Source organism: Pygoscelis adeliae, unplaced genomic scaffold, assembly GCF_000699105.1.
Source record: "Pygoscelis adeliae isolate BGI_AS28 unplaced genomic scaffold, ASM69910v1 Scaffold134, whole genome shotgun sequence".
In the NCBI taxonomy this organism is placed as follows: Eukaryota; Metazoa; Chordata; class Aves; order Sphenisciformes; family Spheniscidae; genus Pygoscelis; species Pygoscelis adeliae.
Genome location: NW_008824716.1, coordinates 1,907,665 through 1,923,951, shown reverse-complemented (window position 1 = coordinate 1,923,951; position 16,287 = coordinate 1,907,665). Strand labels below are relative to the sequence as shown.

The following is a 16,287-nucleotide window of genomic DNA, read 5'->3' as shown; positions in this document are numbered from 1 at the left end:
CGCCCTGTTGGGTAAAATAAATCTTCATTCTGTGAGGGAAGAAAAATGTAAGGGGGAAAATGAATCCTGTAATGCAACAGAGGCTGCTGTAGTTCCATGCCCTGCAGGTTCAACCAGTAGCAAGGCTGAGCGTGTGTTCCCGGTAGGCACCTGCACAAACACATGCATGCAACACGTATGTATATGCATGGCAGGCCACACATATCAACACAAACAGCACCATGGGTGTCATCCTGTTACACTCTTTGGCTGATGAGGATGAAGATCCATTAGTGGGAAACATACAGTCTGGATCCCTCCAGTAGGTGGGATCACAAGCTCACTACCTGGTTGCTGGCCCACAGATCCCAGACTTCCCTGTGGCTGGCTCCTGGGTCATGAGAGACCCTGAGGCTGCAGGCTCACTCCAGTTGGTGGTCTGATAAAGACCTCCTCACTTACGCAGAGATACACGTGTGCATGTGCACATACACACCCAGAGCTCTTCAGCAGCTGGTGGGGCTCCCCTGGTCCCTCTGATAGGCCCTCGTGGCCTTGTCTTTAGAAACAGACATGCACACACAGACAAAAATCTGCATCAGTTGGCCAGGATTCCCCTCACCCCTGTAGAAGCAAACGTCCCCAGTGGCCACCCTTTAGAGACTCTTGTGCACAGACACAGGTGCATTTCCCAGTTGACCCCCCCCACCCCTGAGCCTATGGTCTCTCTGGCACCTGTCCACAACTTCCCTTATCCAGCCTCTAGCCAGCTCCTCCTGACCTCTTGCTCTCAGATACGCATTCCCCTGTTCTCAGGCCACTTCACCTTCTCACTGGCTAGTCCAGCTTGATAGTTGCTAGTGATCATTCACTCACCACCCTCCCTCACTCTAGTTGCTGACACCATGGACACAACTGAGGTCCTACTCAAGTTGCTTGTACAACTTGCTCTGTACCAGCTGGTTCACTCACTCTGGTCTCTCCAGTTGCTGGTCTGTGGTCCCTCTGACACATGGGCCTCCATACACACGTGCATACAAAGTAGAGTGTCTCACCCAGGAAAATAGTTGGAAATAGAACGTAATAAGATAGGACTGACTGTGCTGGTTGGGTACATGGCATGGCCAGACAAGTGTAGCAACTAGCAAACTGTTTACACACAACTGGCCCTATTTATCCCCTTACCATTTTCCCATGCTTGTTCCTTTCCAAACCACTGAGATCCATCCTTTTCCCTGCCTTTGGTTCTTCCCTTAAACATCGCAAAATTAGTCTTGCACAATCCCATAATGTTTTTCCCCTTCATCCCGTAATGTGTTTTATACCCCCTAAGCAGTAACACCCCTCAGTCTGAAAGGTGCTGATCATGTTGACTCATGGGGTGGGTGTCAGACCTGGACTATAGGGCAGAGGCTGTGCTGGGATAGCCTTGGGCGGAGCCTGGACAGCATGTCCTTTCCTCTGAATCAATAATTTGTGTTCCTCCCACCTGCTATTGTGCCTCTGTGTTCATCTGGGCTTGTGGAGATAAGCCTTTGATGGGCTAATGGTTCCTGTCATGAGTTTGGGAAGAGACAGGTGAAAGTATTATTTGGATTCCACCACCCAGCATTGTCTTTGTGCTCTTCTGTTTGTGTGCAGATAGCCTTTTTAGCACGTAGCCTTAAGAGACAGTCCTTTCCTTTGGTCTTGATCCCACTGCGTGCATCTCCTTTCCTCTTGTCCTTTATACAGATAATGGGCATTCAAGAAAACTTCTGATATGTCCTACCTGTGTCAGTTGCTTTTTTTCAAGTAATTAATGTGTCTGTGTTTAAAAATATTAATTAGAAATTAAATCCCTATGGGATTTGAATATTTCTCTGACAATACCACCTTTGAAATAAGCGATCACATTTTCTTGTATTACTAGTAATAAAAAAGAGCAGCTCAGATCTTTTCGGCACTGCATGCACAATTTTTTATATTTAAGGTCATGCGAGAACTTCATCATTCACTCACTGTGCTGGGTTTGGCTGGGATAGAGTTAATTTTCTTCATAGAAGCTAGTATGGGGCTCTGTTTTGGATTTGTGCTGAAAACAGTGTTGATAACACAGGGATGTTTTAGTTACTGCTGAGCAGTGCTTACACAGAGTCAAGGCCTTTTCTGCTTCTCACACCACACCACCACTGAGCAGGCTGGGGGTGCACAAGAAGCTGGGAGGGGACACAGCCAGGACAGCTGACCCCAACTGACCAAAGGGATATTCCATACCATATGACGCTATCACTGAAAATCGGGAATAAAAGTCCTTAACACTGGGTGTATTAAAGAGCAGGCATTACTTTATTTGGCCAGGTGCATGGGGGATCTCTCCTCCTAGCATGCACACTGTATGCTGCATCGACTGTCCCTTGTATGGTTCTGTGATATACATATTCATAGTAATTTCTTGGAAAAATCATGCATATTCATTATATTTCTAGGAACTAATTATAATATTTGCATAGTCCTTCACGCATGCGTTATGAGTCCTTAGGAGCATCTTCGGGTGTCTTAAGTGGTCTCTGGAGGTCTCTTGTGGTCTATGCAGGAGGTGAACTTTTCTTGAACCTTTGGGCCCTTCTGCTTATATGGTCACAAATTGGCTCATCACTGCCATTTGCCACAGTTTTGGTTGTCCTTGTCCAGTTTCTGCTAGTACTTACCTGTCTCTCACGATGTGCTCGTTAGCTGTGGCCTTGTATGCGATGTACTCATTAGCTTCGGCCTTGTATGTTTGACACATGCTTGATTAGTCCAGCATTTTATCTTACAACTATTTACAACAACGTCATGCTCAGCATATAAAGCTGGGGGAAGAAGGAGGAAGGGGGACACATTTGGAGTGATGGTGTTTGCCTTCCCAAGTTATGGTTACGCAGGATGGAGCCCTGCTTTCCTGGAGGTGGCTGAACACCTGCCTGCCGATGGGAAATAGTGAATGAATTCCTTGTTTTGCTTTGCTTGCGTGTGCGGCTTTTGCTTTCCCTATTAAACTGCCTTTATCTCAACCCACGAGTTTTCTCACTTTTCCGACTCTCTCCCCCATTCCACTGAGGGGAGTGAGTGAGCAGCTGTGTGGTGCTTAGCTGCTGGCTGGGTTAAACCACGACACTCGCATATCTTGTCTGCTAAGTGATTATTGAGACAACTTTTCCCTGTGCAGATGCTGTCAGCAGTGTTACTGTGTACATACAGTAATTTGCTTTGCACCTCATACACTGCTAGAGCTTGTCAGTAGGGTTTGGTTGCCATACTTCTGAAGCTGTAGTTTCGCAGAGCTTTGTGATGGAGCAGAGCAGTGGAAGACAGTTTTAAACTCCACTACAGTGCAGGAGGCCATAATAATAGAGTTTCTACCAAGGCTCTCTGAGACTCTTCAGGCTGATAAATGTAAAATGCTACTGAAAAGCAGTCTTGTGGTAACTCATGTTCACGTGTTGACCATAGTTTACTTTTCACTGTGTTTCAGTTCTGATGTTAAGATTCTACTTCAGTTGCCTTGCAGTTTTTGTCTTGCGGAGAATGTGAACTGGCAGAATAAAGTACATGGCTTTATAGATGTTCCAGCCTCTGGCGGTAGCAGGCATAAAGACATAAAAGCTAAAATATGTTCAAACAACCCATTGCTTTAAATTCAAGTTTATGAGAAAAGACTCCTCACGCCTTTCATGCTGGGGGATCTAGTCTTAGGAATGAGAACTGTGTGACATATCTTTAATAGCTTCTTTGCTGTCCTAGTTATTTTTTGTTTATCTTTTTCCTCCTTTTCCTCTTTTTTCCCACCTTAAACAAAAACAAAAAAACCAAAACCAACCAGACCAACCCCCCTGCCTTTTGACCAAAAAAGACTTAGGACTGTCTCAGTTAGTTTTTGCTTGTTAGCAAGGTACACCAATAGTGGTATATCTGTGTTATTTCTAGAACTACGCTTACCTCTGGATAGGAAATTTTTCCTACCTTCAATGTTTTTTCCTTTCCAGAGTTAACTTTTCTTTTTAGTCACTTTCACTTCTCCTTTCAATATCACATAATTTTTAAACTTAAGACCACAATGCAGCCTATATTGTGGTTACACGGGCAGTTAGGTTTTTTTTTTAAATTTAGAAAAGAATAGTTTTTAATTAATATTTCTGCAATCTTTTTGTACCCAGTATTTAATTATTTTACAGTTGTTTCTTTTTAGATTATGTGTCTGAAATAGTTTTCCTCATTTTCGGTAGCACTGTGCTATGATTCTATGAATACATTGTTGTTTGAATTAATGAGCTGGTTAGAGATTCCCTGTTATGTTCTTGTATAGTGTAGTAAAAAAAAATCTAGCTTTCTCCTTTGAGTGCCCAGAAGTATTTAACTGCACTCTATTTTCTTCTCACTCCTTATTGCCTTTGAACTCTAACTCTGGATAATCTACTCTGAGTTCCATCAGTGCATCAAACAGATATTAGTTTGGAGAATTTCAAAGAGATTTTACTGTGGAAGTACTTTGTATCAAGACCATATGAAACACTATTTATTCTTTGGTTAATTTTAACCTTGACCCTACAAACACCTTAAGGGAAAAGTTTGTCCCTTTCAGAAAATTATTGTCCTAAAGCACTGTTCCTGTATGGGTCTATATGTATTTATTGGTAAAATAAATACAAAAAAATGTCAGACATCTTTAGAAAAGATTGAAGGTCAAACCAACTTTAAACTGTAGTGGTGCTTTGTATGAAAGCTAACTTTACATATTCCCCATGGGTTAGCCTGATTTAAAATATTTTGATGTAACATGGGAGATTATTGAACTATATTTTCGCTGTTTCCTCCTCCGTGCACTTGGATTGCCAGCAGCATCAGTGGTAGATTTCATTACAACCAAGCAATGAAATTTCTGTTCTTTCTGCAGAGTGCTTTCTGTGGACCATGAAATTATTCGCATGTATGGAATATTGAGACGTATTAAATTTTTTGAAGCACTATCAATATATAATTCAGAAGAGAACTGTATGTAGCATACCCACACTGTACTGCTATGGAGGTCTTGTTGTGAATTTCCTTTTTTTAATCTATGGAAATCTTATTTTTAGGCTGCGTTGTTTTAAACTATTTTAAGTAATTTGTTTGGCACATATTAAATGTGCTTATAATCCTAGTATCTCACTTTGTCTTGCGTGTTCTGCCTTATCAAATGTATTTCAAGAGTGTGCTTCCCTCCTCTAGGACAAGTGATATAGGATTTGGTGAATATGGGGAATATGAATGTTATGGCCTAATCTGTAATGTTGCAAAACATCTACCATACAGTCTAACATTCAAGAGGATCTAAAAACAAAGCATAAACTAAAAATGTGAACAAGTGAAAGGAAGTGAAATACCCCTTTTCAAGGATGAACTGGCTCTCATCCCTGAACCGGTGCTGCCTGTTCCTAGCGGAGCAAGAGTAGCTCCGGGACTGCATGGGGTATTTCATGGCAGAGACTGGGGTGGTTCTGCCTGGCCAGAACTGCTATTGCTGCTGCTGTGTGGAGCAGGGGAAGGAAGAGGGGACGCTTGGGGAACACAGACTGTAAGGAAGAGGCTGAGATTTTTCAGGAGAGATGGGTAAGGGGTGTAGGGCACGCCTCTCTCAAACCTAATTTAGTCAATTCTCTGCTGACTGAACCATGGGCTGAAATCTGTTATTTCAGCCGAAGTGTCTTCCCTCTACCCCTGTTTCAAGCGTGTGTATGAAGAATCTTCAAATATAATGGTTTGTTTCTTAGGTTACACACTTGATAGTGAACAGTGGGGCATGGAGAACCTACTAGCTAACTCATTCTTTGGAGCAGGTGTGCTGCCTTTCATCAGTGCTCTGTGAAAGCCATTGTTTGAGGAGAAAAATCTCATATAATAAGATTTTTTTAAGATTCTAGTCTAGTCATTGCAGTTTGCAATCTGGCTTCATCCCCCCATGCTTGCCATAGACTTCTGATTTTAAAGACGGAAAAGGAAATTGCTGTCTGATCAAGATGCAAGATGGTTTTTGCCACTGATGACACTATACTGCATTTCCAATGATGTTACCCTCCCTTTTGCTTTTGTTGCATTCTCTTTCTTACTGGGTCTTGCCTATGTAATTATTCCTGTAGAGTGTGCTTTCCTCATTGCCTACTGGTTTGATGTGACACTGAAGGGCCCCATCATTCATGCTGAGCTCTCTTATGTTTATGCCATATTAATTTTCTGCTTTTGCATGTTCTACAACCATCTGTATGTGAGTGGCTTACAATCTATTTCTGCATTCCAAAACCTGCTCCTTTTCAATTTTGAACAGGAAGAATTAAAGTCTTTTTGTTTTTCCTCTAAACCTCTCTTCATGGATGTCTAATAGTCAATTCTTGCTCTGACTAGAGTGGAACACTTGTACCCAATTTTTGCTACTAATTTTCTTTGTTGTCTCTGATCTTAATTCCACAGATGCTATAGTAACTTTACTTGTCATTTAGTTCGGTAACTTTGATGTACTTATTAAGTCATATCTCAAGATACTTATCTTCAAGATATATTGAAGCCTCAGAATATTTTTGTATAGCATTTCAAAGATGTAAGTCTGTTGATATGGCTGAAATCTTGTCCAAAATCTCTTATGCATCAAATGCTACCGTAACTTTCTTCTGTGTTGACAAGTGTAATATTGCTGTTCACATCTGTTCAAAAGGCTGCTACTAAGATGATTAAGATTTAGCGCATCTCATTGAGTATGTCAGCTGCTCTTGTGTTCTGTTGGTCCTTGCCCATATACATTAAAACACACAAGCTCTAACAATGAAAATGTTTAAAATTTAATTTAGCAAGTCTTTATTGAAAAGTTGATAAATATCTAACCAGTAAAAAAACCCCACAACCCAAACCACTTTTTCAAAGAAGTTTTTTTGGCTTTTGAAAGGGTAAAGTCAGAGCAATTGTTTTGTTTTGGTTATAAATCCTAAGGATTATTCATGAAACCATGAGTGTATCCTACTTAACTTTAATAAAGGAGCTGACGGGTTTTATGCTTCTCCTAAATGAATTTCGAAATAATTCGTGCACAGAAAGGCAGTAAGTTTGGATAACATAATCCAACTAAAAAATAAATAGAACAGGGTCTTAGTTATGCTAACTTGTCTTTTAATAAAAAGTAGTTTCTTTGCATATCTGTGTATTCTATTACAATGTCAGGACTACAGCTGTTTCCGAGAAACAAAAACCATTTTAAAAATATGCTTTTGTTAAATAAGCCTGCTTTTTCATATTCTACATGTAATGGTTGGGAAGAACTCTTCACAAATTGGTTTTGTAGATATCTTTTCCTCCAAACTTTCCATAAAATTCTCATGTTCTGCATGATTTCTCCATAATGTAATGGGATTCTGGCCTGTTAACTCAAGTGCTAAGGCAATGGACCATTACATGTATCTTTAGGAGAACCCTTTAAAATAAGACAGTTAAATAACAGGCAAGTTACCACAGAAAAATAAGGATGTTTAGCTTTCAAGAATACCCATCTTAATTAGGGTTATACAGAATGGAAACAGTATGTGATATGTTATACCTGTTCTTTTTTCAGTTGGATAGATTTGCCAGTATAAGAATTCCAGGAAGTAAAAAGGAAAGACCTCCTCTGCTGCATATGAAGCAGTCACATTCTGCAGATTGGTCATCCACACCTATGGATGCGGAGGATTTTGCTCCAAAACCCCTGTCGGAAAGAGAAATCATTGCGCTGTTTGAAAAAATGATGGTAAGAGTCTTACGCTGATTTCTTTTACTTAAAGAATGATAACATGGCTAACTGACAGATGGAGCCTTCTTTTGTGCATGTGTTCTGATCTTTACCTGAATTATTAATGTTATTGTTGTTGTGAGTTGTAATTACATGTTTTTTAGGGTGTTTCTCAAGGGATGAAGTCTTTGAATTATTTTGACAAGATTTTGCTCCAAATATATTTAAAATGGAAACTAAAGGTTTCTGATTATTAGAAGTGAGATTATGCAACAGATTTTGAGGAAGAACAAGAAATGGGGAATCCTGCTTGCTTTCAAGGTGACCTGAAACTTTTACAGCACAGCAGGGTTTTGTTCTGAACTTATATTCCATGTCACTCTTGCACAAAAAAGACTTAAGGTTCTTGCCTGCAAAACAGTATTTGTCTGCACATACAGTCTCAAATTTACTTTGTTTCTTAGCTGTTATGGTTAGTGTGCTACAGAAGAGCAGTCACTTGGTGGAAATATCATGTGGCATTGGTACCAGCCTCAGTAGGTTGAGGTTTTTTGTCATGATGATGATGAGATTTTGGGCAATTGAAAACTAAACATGGAATGGCCATGAAAGAAGAGAGTGACTGCAACCTGAAGAACACAAGAGGACATTAACAAGGAGAGTGATGCCTAGGTTATTGTTTCTTTCTCTGCCTCACAGCAAGTAACAAGTAACTCTTGAAGCACAAAGGGACTACCAGGGGCTGGGATGTGGAGGAAATTAAATGTGCTATGAGAGAAGTACCTTTATGGAATTTGTAATTCCTAGTACTCAGTAGTGTTAGTTTAGTTTTGAAGATGCTTTTGTAGAACTGTTGAGAGCTATGACTGAGAGATAGGATTCAGGATTTTCATGGTTAAGCTGATGAAGGGGAAGACTAATTTGCTGTGTTGTCAAGTTTTGTATTTGTACTTGTTGTTCTCACATGGTCCATTTTTCTTGGTATACCTTGGTGTTTAGGATGTTTTACTTCTGTTAGAAATTTCACTGTGAATGGTAGATGCTCAAATGTTAGGAAACGGGAGGGTTTTTTTATAAAACTTGAAGGTATGCATCCCTGCGCACACCCCCTGCTACATAAGCGTAGGTTGTATTTCTCTGCCATCCCACAGAGATTCTGGTATATGATAGTGTGTGATGTTGAGACTATGCCAGAAACCTATCCTCAGAAACCTACTACTTTGTGTCTAGGTAAACAGAAATGCTTATATCCATGGATCCTGAAGAAATTCATTCCGATTTTAAAACTACTTTGCAAAAATATGTTAAAGTAATGATGACATCCTGGATAATTTGAATGCTTTCCTAGTTTTGTTTAATAACAAAGCACTTACTGTCTTTGATAAACTACTTTATCGGTGTTATTTTAGCTATAACATGTAATATGGAAAGGATTCTTCAGATTATCCACACTTGAATGGACTGGAATAAAGCTAGTTTAGTCGCAGTAGATTACATAGGTAATTGTATATTGTAGCCTCTAATTTGTTGTTCTGATCAAATTTTAAGTGATTTGGGGGGGTAGGGTAGTGAACAATTTGAATGTTGTAGCCAGGCTTAGAGCTAATTTTGCACAAAATAAAAATAGTCACTTGATTAGTACTGAAGGGAGCAGTTTCTAAATTCTGAAGTTTCACTGGATGCGTTACATTATACTTTGGGTTTTTGTGGATGCATACTGCGTCCTTTTCCCAATCTTCTATGCAGTGGCATCCTGTGTGGTTTTGATGGCAAAAATTGTGAAAGAGCTCATAAAACCAGAGAGTTAAAGCTAATAATTAATTGTCATTTAGCTCTTTTTATTTCTGTTAGTGCTATTAGGAAAATATCCATATGAAATGACTTATTCTTATTTTTCAAAGAGGCATTACTCACCTGTAGAATAACTTTAAATTATTTAAGAAGACATAAAAGAATGGAGTTGAAGTATTTTATAAACTAAGCCACATCTGACGTGCCCTTAGTACCACTGAATACTTCTAATCTGTGTAAATCAATTGCTTTAATCATGTTTCATTTGTTAAAAACAACAACAAAGAAATTACCTTTTACTGCACACACAGAATGTTTCTTGTAAATAAACCTGCTGTTACATCTAGGATTATGGAATATAGTTTGTACTGATAGGTTTCTTCCTTGTCCTTTTTTTTAATTTTTTTAACTGTGATTAGAAGTTAGATTTCCCCCCCCCAGGAAAAACAAGCTCTTTTTTTCCTCTCTGTTCAGAAGTTATTTTTCAGAAAACTTAAAAGAGCAAGTGTCCAAAGAAGGGCAGTGAAGCTGGTAAAGGGTCTAGAGTACGAGTCTTATGAGGAGCGGCTGAGGGAGCTGGGGTTGTTTAGCCTGGAGAAAAGGAGGCTGAGGGGAGACCTCATTGCTCTCTACAACTACCTGAAAGGAGGTTGTAGCGAGGTGGGTGTCGGTCTCTTCTCACAACTAACAAGTGATAGGATGAGAGGAAATGGCCTCAAGTTGCACCAGGGGAGGTTTAGATTGGACGTGAGGAAAAATGTCTTTACTGAAAGAATGGTTAAACATTGGAAGAGGCTGCCCAGGGAAGTGGTTGAGTCACCATCCCTGGAGGTATTTAAAAGACGTGTAGATGAGGCGCTTAGGGACATGGTTTAGTGGTGGACTTGGCAGTGTCAGGTTAACAGTTGGACTTGATGATCTTAAGGGTCTTTTCCGACCTAAACAATTCTGCAAGTCTGAAAGAAGTGCAAAACTGCTTTAAAGAGAAAAATGAACTTTGCAGTAGCTACAGGCTAATGTGAAAGGGGGTTTTTTGTTGTTTTTGTTTGTTTTCCTTCCCCCTTAGGTAGGATATACATGTACTTCAATGATATGGAAAAAAAACCCCAAACCTGTGGCATATTGCAGGCAAGGTACTGAAGATGTCATAGCTCTCAGAAAACATCGAGAAAGACCTAGCCATATATTTTTGTGAAACTTAAAATGGGATATTTGGTTCCAGTGTTCTTACATTTCTGTTTATGTAGGTTTTAAAAATACAATTTAAGTGTTAAATAAAATACAGCCACCCTTATTAAATATACATGTAAGTGTATTTTCATTTGAAGCCAGTATTGCTATACAATTGTATCCCTGTGGAAAGGATTCCTGAGGCACAACGTTCCAAAGACATTTATTGGAACTTGCAGAAAAAAACAAATTTATCTGGTAATGTCAAGCTGGACTTGATTTTAATAATTTATAGTATGGGTTGTCATGTGCGTATCTCAGCAGATGTGTTGCCTGGTAATAAGAATAGTCATAAATATGCTGTTGTGCATTTAATAAAAGGTAATTGATTAAACTGAAATATTACATAAAATGAGAAATACCTGTAACAAGATAAGATAACAAATGAAAGGCTAGAGGGAATACTAACATTGTAGTATTTTTGGCAATCTGACTTGATTTCGATCCCCCCCCCCATTTTAAGCTAAGGAAATGTCTTAGACAAGGCATAAAGATTTTTGAGCACTTGTTGAGAATTTGAAGTTGTAGTATTTTTCTGGCTTTGAAAGAATTTCTTATTGAAAAAATATTTAAAGAAGTAAATCGAAAAGAACTTCCTTATCTGTTCTTACCTTAAATGCCTTTTAACAGTCCCCAAACTTTTATGTCCAAAACCATGTATCAGTGTCAGAATTCATTTATGAATTGTAAAAGTCCTGGCTAGTTATGTAATTACCTGCTAAATGCTTGACTAGTAAATTAAAATATTTAGATTGATTAGTTGTCTAACTGGTTTAAATTTTTAGGTTTCCACCTGACCATTTAACAGCATGCTTAACAACCTTCCTGTACCATTCCTTTGAGCAGATGATTACTCTGTAGGTTTTTGATTTTGAATACTAAAGACACTAGTTTTTGTGGTTGATTATGTGTTCTTCCTCATCTTAAAAAAGCTGCAGTGTCTTTAAAAAAGCTGTGACAGAGACAGGTAACTTTACACCATTTGGAAAAAAAGTGATACACACACAAAAATTTTTCCACTTTATGTGTCTTAGAAGAAAATGATGTCTTTGCTTACAATATATGATCCCAACAGTGTTGTATGTGTATTTAAGCCTGTGTGGTGGGTTTTTTTGGTTTTTTGTTTTTTTTGTTTTTTTTTTTAAATTTTAGTATGGATGTTTGAGTCCATGCAGCATTTTTGGATCACACCAGGTTTCCCATAATTAAGTAAATCATAGTAGTTTCTTTTCTTGGATGAAAGCAAAGCAATCTAGAAAATGCAGCATACCTGTTGTGGTTTAACCTGGCAGGCAGCCAAACACCACACAGCTGTTTGCTCACTCCCCCTCTCCCCCCAGTGGGATGGGGGACAGAATTGGGAAAAAAAAAGTAAAATTCGTGGGTTGAGATAAAGACAGTTTAATAGGACAGAAAAGGAAGGGAAAATAATAATAATAAAAAAAATAATGATAAAAGAATATACAAAATAAGTGATGCACAATGCAATTGCTCACCACCCACCAACTAATGCCCAGCCAGTTCCTGAGCAGCGGTCACCACCCCCCTGGCTAACTCCCCCCAGTTTATATACTAAGCATGATGTCATATGGTATGGAATATCCCTTTGGCCAGTTTCGGTCAGCTGTCCTGGCTGTGCCCCCTCCCAGCTTCTGGCTGGCAGGGCATGGGAAGCTGAAAAGTCCTTGACTAGTGTAAGCACTACTTAGCAACAACTAAGACATCGGTGTGTTATCAACATTATTCTCATCCTAAATCCAAAACACAGCACTGTACCAGCTACTAGGAAGAAAATTAACTCTATCCCAGCTGGAACCAGGACAATACCCTTTCAAGATAATGTTGCAGACATCTGCTTTAATATGAGGCAACTTGCAAAATGTTCAGGAATACGTGTGTCCTCATGCACTGCTAGAATTTTGGTTTGGGCATAAGCAAATAGTTTCTCTATGAATTTTTTGATCAAAGGAATACAGTATTTTGAAGAACAGAACTATGAGAAAAGATTGAAGTATGTGTGGCCTCCTTTCTTCCAGCTTGTTTAGACAAAGTTGTTTTGCATTTACTTTCAGATGTAGGAAGTAACACCAGTATACAAGCTAGCTGCCAAGGAGGCAAAATACTGTATTATTGTTGCTTGAATGAAAGAACTTTTTACAACATGCACCCTGTACTTATTTGATACTAAAAATATAAAATAAGAATATAGTGTGTATATATATAGAATCAAATATAGAAATCTAATACTGTAAATACACTATATTGTATCAAATAATAAAAATACTAATTTAACAATAATTTAATAAATAATAAGTAATAATTTAAATGCATACTAGACTAAGTGAGGAATTTTTTCTATTCCTTAAGGAGGGGAAACAGTAACATTTGGGGGGTGGTGGAATCCAGAATCTACACAAAATTGCCCTAATTTTACTTTGAAGAAGTTCAACTTAAGCAGTCAAGCATTTTCTGCAATGTCTTCTCACAGCTCGGATTTATACAAAACTCTAAGTGTTTCTAGGAACTATGCTTGATTCTATCCTATTCAGTATGAAAACTAGCAAAAGACAAGGGAACTTAAGTTTCAGTGGAGTATAAAATTTTGGTCTTTAGTTTTTTTTTTTCTTAAAACCCTAAGGTTATGAGTTTGCTTGCTGTTTGTCTTTGATTTCTCACTAGGTGAAATAGCTTTGATATCAAGATGGTTACCCACTGATTTGGTAGCATTGCTTCTGCCTAAGCTGGTGGGGATTCACCTCTCGAGTCTCAGCTGAAAATAACTGCAGTAATTCTTGCTAAGCTTCGGTGACCATAGTAATGCTGTATGTGCTCCTATGTGTGTGTGTCTAAATTGTTTCTTTAAAGCGCCCCCCCCTTTTTTTTTTTTACCTCCAGGATGATAGGAAATGTCATTTCTCACAGATGTGAAACTGATTACAATGATCAGAGCATTTCTAGGCTGGAACAGTAGAAGTCCCCGTGTCAGAAATGTCAATGAATAGCTGCTGTGTGGCTTTGAATGTGGTTCTGCATCTGCTCTTTTTGACCTCTGGGTTTGTGTTGGAATGAATGAATTGTGATGGGGTTTTGATAACAGTTGAAGGTGTTGATTTAATGATCAAATTGTCAAGAATTTGGGCCATACCTATTGGAAAGGTGAATATTATTTTGTGAACTACTCTCAGGGTAAAGCAGGTTCCACTGCCCAGGATTAAGTATTTGGGAACTGAGGAACAGAGTTAAAGAACAAATGGACATATTAAAAAGATCTTTCTAAGAGACAGGTTTGAGTACATTTATAAATGCTTTAGGAAGTGTTAATACTCTTCTGTAGTTTAGTATGTGTGTGTGAAACTGTAGGTGATTTCTAAGAAGAGATTATGCTAGTAAAGGTTGTGATGCACTTGTTTATCCTGGCATAGTTGACTGGCTTTTTTAGTCTGAGTTGCTAGGGAAGATGGATAAAGATTTTTATGGTTTTGAGTAACATCTAACTTACGAAAATTTGTTTGTATAGCAGCTTTCAGTTGCTCAAGTTCCTATTTTTGTGTCTTTATTTTTTCAAATCAGTCTCTTATAGTTAAACAACTGTGTTGCTGGATGACATTTAAAACTTTTTTCTTTTCCACCCCCCTCCCATTCTAGGAAGATATGAATTTAAATGAAGACAAGAAGATGCCATTGAGAGAAAAGGATTTTAATACCAAAAAAGAAATGGTGATGCAATATATTAGCACTGCTTCGAAGTCTGTAAGTAAATTTCTCTGAAGTACACCAAAAATGACTTAATGTTTAAATTATTTCCTATTGGAGAGAAAAAGTGATGCATGCGTGTTACATTCTTTTGACTAACTTTTGTTTCTCATAGACCCAAACATTTTTCAAGGGCAGTATCTCATTATTTTACAAGCTGCAATGAAAGATATTCACTTGTACTTTAGGTGTGTCTTTTGTACACAGAACAGCATTTCTTTTTGGTAAAGGTATGGCTACTAGTGGACATGGAAAGATTCTGTAGAAAACTTCTTGGAAAAGTTTGATGTGAACCTTTTTTCTTTTCTAGCACTGCTTAAAAAGAATTCCTTAACTGATTAGCCTTTTTCATACTTGACTTCAGTACAAGTCAAGACACAGGCATGTTGTGATGCTATGTAATAGTTGATAACGGAAGTGTTGCACATGAACCCAATTAGTATCCATTTTTTACTTATTGTGATAGTTACTGGTTGTTTTAGAGGAGTGCAAGGAGTTGTGTACTGGGCAGTTGAAGCATTAAGTTGGCATGAGAATCTATTCCAGTTTTTGCAAAGTGGGGACTGACTCCAGCGCTAAATGCTGCAGTGCTAATATTGTCCTCAGACCTTTTGATTGTTTAAGAGTTCATATATTTGATTCTTTGACTGTCACTTCTCCATGCATGTAGAGATATGAGTAAAAATTGTTCATATGCAATTAAATACTGAGAAAAGAAGACATTAAATATAGTCATTTAAATGAGGTATTTATCTTACTGTCTTCTTTAAATGATGTACCTTATTAGTATAATACTCTAGCGCTTTTAGGAAAGTAGATGCCCAGTGCAGGACCGAACTGTCTGGAGATTGTTTTATTTAAGATGAGCTTATCAAAGCTACTAGTATTTCTATAGCATAAAAGTTCCTTAGTACCGGAAGATTAGGAGGTCTAGCCTGTTTTTCTTTTTTAGAGATATTTCATGGGAAATCAGGAAACTTCAGGCTAGTAAATCTCACAAGATTCTTGAAGTTTCTCAGTCCAAAACAGCATGTCAAGCTTTATATGACATTGACACCCCTAGCCTTCACACACATTTTAAGACCTCAGTTGTGTGATCTAAAAAGTAATGTGATAATAGGACATGGCTGGCTGTGCAGAGTTGCTGCATCCGCATCGATTGCCGGAATATTAGCATCACGATGATGGTAATGTTAAAACTGTCTTTCTCAAGAGAAAGGTTTTCACGTTAGCCCTTTATTTTCTGGCACTTAATACATGCAAAGAATTGAAGCCTATAGCAGGGTAGGTTTCATTGATCCTTCTTTCTGAGTGCCATTTGCAGTAAATATTTTTTCTTTTTTGTCTTTGGTCGTCATCACACTTGCTTTTTGGCAATGGAGCTTCTTGCACTATGCCCAGGGCAGCCATACAAGCTACTCTGTTGAAGAGGACAGGTCTGTTTCCTCCCCCAGGGTAGTGATTTGTTCCCACACACTGTTGTCTTGCATGTTTTCATAAAGCCCCCAACAGAATTTTTTCCTTTCCGTTCCCCCCTCTGCTGCCAGCCCACCTATTCCCCTTTCTGCTGTGGGAGATCACTGAAGACTAATTCATGCATGGAAACTCTTGTCCTCACTGAACTCTGTTCCTACTGTTGTGTCTTTACTGGAAATGGCGTTCACTCATTGTATAACTGGGAGGAGCTGTTTCTGTGATGCATAGATTCAGCTGTTTGATACAGTAGTACTGCAGATGAATTCCGTTTAGTGCTGGAGCTACTGGGATGGGGAACTCTTTCCATC

At 38.6% G+C, this 16,287-nt stretch overlaps 1 protein-coding gene across 1 annotated transcript in view; it reads left to right on the top strand.

Annotated features, from left to right (window-relative positions):
- Positions 1–7,636: 7,636 nt before the first annotated feature.
- DIAPH3 (diaphanous-related formin 3) overlaps positions 7,637–16,287 on the top strand; it is a 234,091-nt gene continuing 225,440 nt past the window's right edge. The window contains exons 1-2 of the mRNA XM_009323204.1: positions 7,637–7,747; positions 14,396–14,500. Of these exons, the coding sequence (XP_009321479.1) occupies positions 7,637–7,747; positions 14,396–14,500 (216 nt within the window). The remainder of the gene's footprint in view (positions 7,748–14,395; positions 14,501–16,287) is intronic.